The 3,320-nt window shown below is 38.5% G+C and overlaps 1 protein-coding gene across 3 annotated transcripts in view; it reads left to right on the plus strand.

Annotated features, from left to right (window-relative positions):
• The first annotated feature begins 1,044 nt into the window (after positions 1-1,044).
• Positions 1,045-3,320, plus strand: part of LOC138861488 (uncharacterized) — a 173,776-nt gene continuing 171,500 nt past the window's right edge. Inside the window, exons 1-2 of one of the 3 annotated variants that reach the window (XM_070120886.1) lie at positions 1,045-1,141; positions 1,300-1,432. In XM_070120886.1, coding sequence (XP_069976987.1) covers positions 1,418-1,432 — 15 coding nt within the window. In that variant the 5' untranslated portion in view covers positions 1,045-1,141; positions 1,300-1,417. Of the gene's footprint in view, positions 1,433-3,320 lie in introns of all 3 variants that reach the window. The other 2 variants (XM_070120887.1, XM_070120885.1) reach the window with 2 other exon arrangements.

A 3,320-nucleotide genomic window follows, 5' to 3' on the forward strand; every position in this document is an offset into this window, starting at 1 on the left:
AACTCTTTCAAGCCATTTTTTAGATGTAGACAAATTATTATTATTATTTTTTGTGAATATTTTACGAAGGCAGCTATTTGAACACCCTAAATGGGTCTTTTGAAAATATATGTCACTTTTATAAGAAACACATGAAAATATTGCAAATCCTTATTGCAGCATGTAATAGATCTACTATTCAGCTCCAAAATGAGCCATAATATGTTAAAATCGGACTGAAAATGCGTGTGCAACATAAAATTGTGAAGGATCCAGCCATCGCGATGGATGGTGTGTGTGTGTGTGTGTGTGTGTGTGTGTGTGTGTGTGTGTGTGTGTGTGTGTGTGTGTGTGTGTGTGTGTGTGTGTGTGTGTGTGTGTGTGCATACACAAACATACGCATACACACACATGTATGTGCATATATATATATATATATATATATATATATATATATATATATATATATGTATATATACATAAATATGTACATATATATGTACATGTGTACGTGTGTATATATGTGTATAAGCATATATATATATATATATATATATATATATATATATATATATATATATATATATACATACACAAACACACACATACACATATATGTGTGTGTGTGTGTGTGTGTGTGTGTGTGTGTGTGTGTGTGTGTGTGTGTGTGTGTGTGTGTGTGTGTGTGTGTGTGTGTGTGTGTGTGTGTGTGTGTGCGTGGCTGTGTGTATTATATGCTGTGTATATATTATGCATAGATAACATATAGATATAGATACATATATATGCCTATCTTTACATATACGTTGAGTAAATATTCGTTTTTTTACGTTTCAGTGTACAAGGAATGTTAAGCTTCGATTTCCCGAATTATTGTTTTTATATGTATCTATGTGTGTGTCTGTGTGTGTGTTTGTGCGTGTATGTGTGTGTTTGTGCTTGTATTTATGTGTGTTTGTGTGTGTGTGTTTGCGTACGTGTGTGTGCTATATATGTACGATTCTTCGTTATATGCGCGTAGGAATAATCGTACGCCCGGCAGTGAAGTTCTATTCATGGTGGTGGCGGTAGCTCATGCCATCGGATGGTGAACGTTCACGTCAGAATGCTTGTATCCGCGATTACGGTTACACGTTCTCTCCTCCTTCGAGATATTTATTAGGTATTCCCAACCAATGTAAAGTTTCATACCAAAAGTGAAACCTAATCGATAAGAAATTCATATTAGCTCAGGTTTTCTTCATGAATGCTGTGATTTTTATATAGCTAACAAATCGTGAACGAAGAAACTGGGGACTAGATTGCGCCTGCTTTACACAGCTGATGGAGGATCTCGTTTGTGTCGGTTGGCGATGACGGGAGCCAGGGACGCCGACTGCATGCACCGAGGCAAACCATCGTGACGGAGTCCGCTGCTCGGTTTTCGCTCTTTGTGTCCATGGACGTTACCAAAGTAAGTGTCCGTCGCATTCTAGAGCTAAAGTTATTTCCACCTAGAAACTTTAAAAATCCAGCAGTAGGGAAAACAATCTAAAAACGGCTCTTTCAGCGTGCAGTAGTTCTCTCGAACTTCATATAGATTTATTCCTCGGGAGTTCGTGACTGACTCATGTATGACTTGTGGCAACCGAGGAATGAAACCATAGATCTACTTTGTTACAAGGCTCGGTGGCAAAGTGTCATCTCCTATACACAATCATGCTTACTGACAAGTATTACACACGCAAACTGTGTCGCACGCACACGCCCGCCCGCACACCCGCCCACACACACACACACACACACACACACACACACACACACACACACACACACACACACACACACACACACACACACACACACACACACACACACACACACACACACACACACACACACACACACACACACACGCACGCACGCACACAATATGTCTCAATCACAAAAGTTTAAAGGCTCCACTCTCTTGCCCTGTTCTTTAGAATTCCTCACTGCCACAGCAGTTTCATACACAAAAACTGTTGATTAAAGAATTCATTCATTTGTCATTTGATATTTCCAAACGTTTTGACTTGATTGAGATTCAGGCATATCTTGTTCTGCGCCGCGATCGCGATTGTTGACTCACATCTGTCGACCTTTGGACTCGTACTGCAAGATTTTGATCATTCAAAGGTGTTTTGTATTCTTCCAGTGATGTTATCAGTGTGAAGTTCTTTTCGAGGTTAGCTTGATCTTAGGCATATCCACCTTACTACTATATTCTACGGTCGTGTGGCCTCTGCAAGAGGGTGGTGTGTCGTCATAAGGTGCATTCTTGACGAGAAGGCAAGGTATGAGTTGATTACGTTTATTTCGTCTAGTCGGATTCGTCAAAAACAGACCCAGCATACAAGTAAACAAACTGCCGAAATATGTTCTTATTCCCCTTCGTAGCGGGTGACAGGAATAGTCGGAGAAACGCTGGATGCTGTTAGTAATGATTGTGAATTTAACAAGAACGTTTTAGCATTTAAGGAAGATAAAGGAAATAAGAATATCAAAAATGTATATAATATATAGCATAAGAAATTATGGTTTACTAGAAAAATCATCCACACATTTAGGGCAACAGTTTAAAAAGATATTAGATAACTCTTAGAATGAACATAAATGGCAAATAAAAATGCGTTTCGAACATCCCCAGGATGGCCAGTATTCAATGATAAGTAGCTATTATTTATCTTCCAAAGAATAATATAGCTACTAATATACTCCAATTAATATTTTTTCGGCCCAGTTATGTACACAGCTTAGTAGTTTGATATATATTCGTGACAAAATAAATAATTTAATGAAAATTTCATCGGTCACTAATTTCTGTCGGCCAAGTTGGTTTACACCATTGTGTTGTTATGAAACTGTAGCAAGCTTCCTCTGGAGGTAGTTTGAAAATGATTGGTTTGGTTATGAAACCAAACCAAAATCTCCGAATAGGAATGAACAAGACATTTCAAGATTTTTCAAATACTTGAATTATCTTTTTATCACTGTCATCTCCTTTACCAGTAAAGTCGAGACGCGTAGTACGGGGTTTGAACGAGTGGCGTCTGTCATCTGACATTGCTTCTGCCTGGCAGCGTTTCGTCCCCGGAGCCCTTTAATGTCCGGAAGCTCTAGCTTAGTGGGTACCAGTTGGGTCAATTTATTTTTAATTAATACACGATATGCATAGTAGCCACCAGTGCTGGTTGTTCTCTTACTAAATTAATATCTACCTGGATCAATATTTCAAGGAAAATACAATTTACAAACCAAAACAAGATGAAAACTATGTACATCCGTACCGTGTCCAGGCGTGAAAACTGCGTTCCGAGAAA

The sequence above is a fragment of the Penaeus vannamei genome, chromosome 4, assembly GCF_042767895.1.
Source record: "Penaeus vannamei isolate JL-2024 chromosome 4, ASM4276789v1, whole genome shotgun sequence".
In the NCBI taxonomy this organism is placed as follows: Eukaryota; Metazoa; Arthropoda; class Malacostraca; order Decapoda; family Penaeidae; genus Penaeus; species Penaeus vannamei.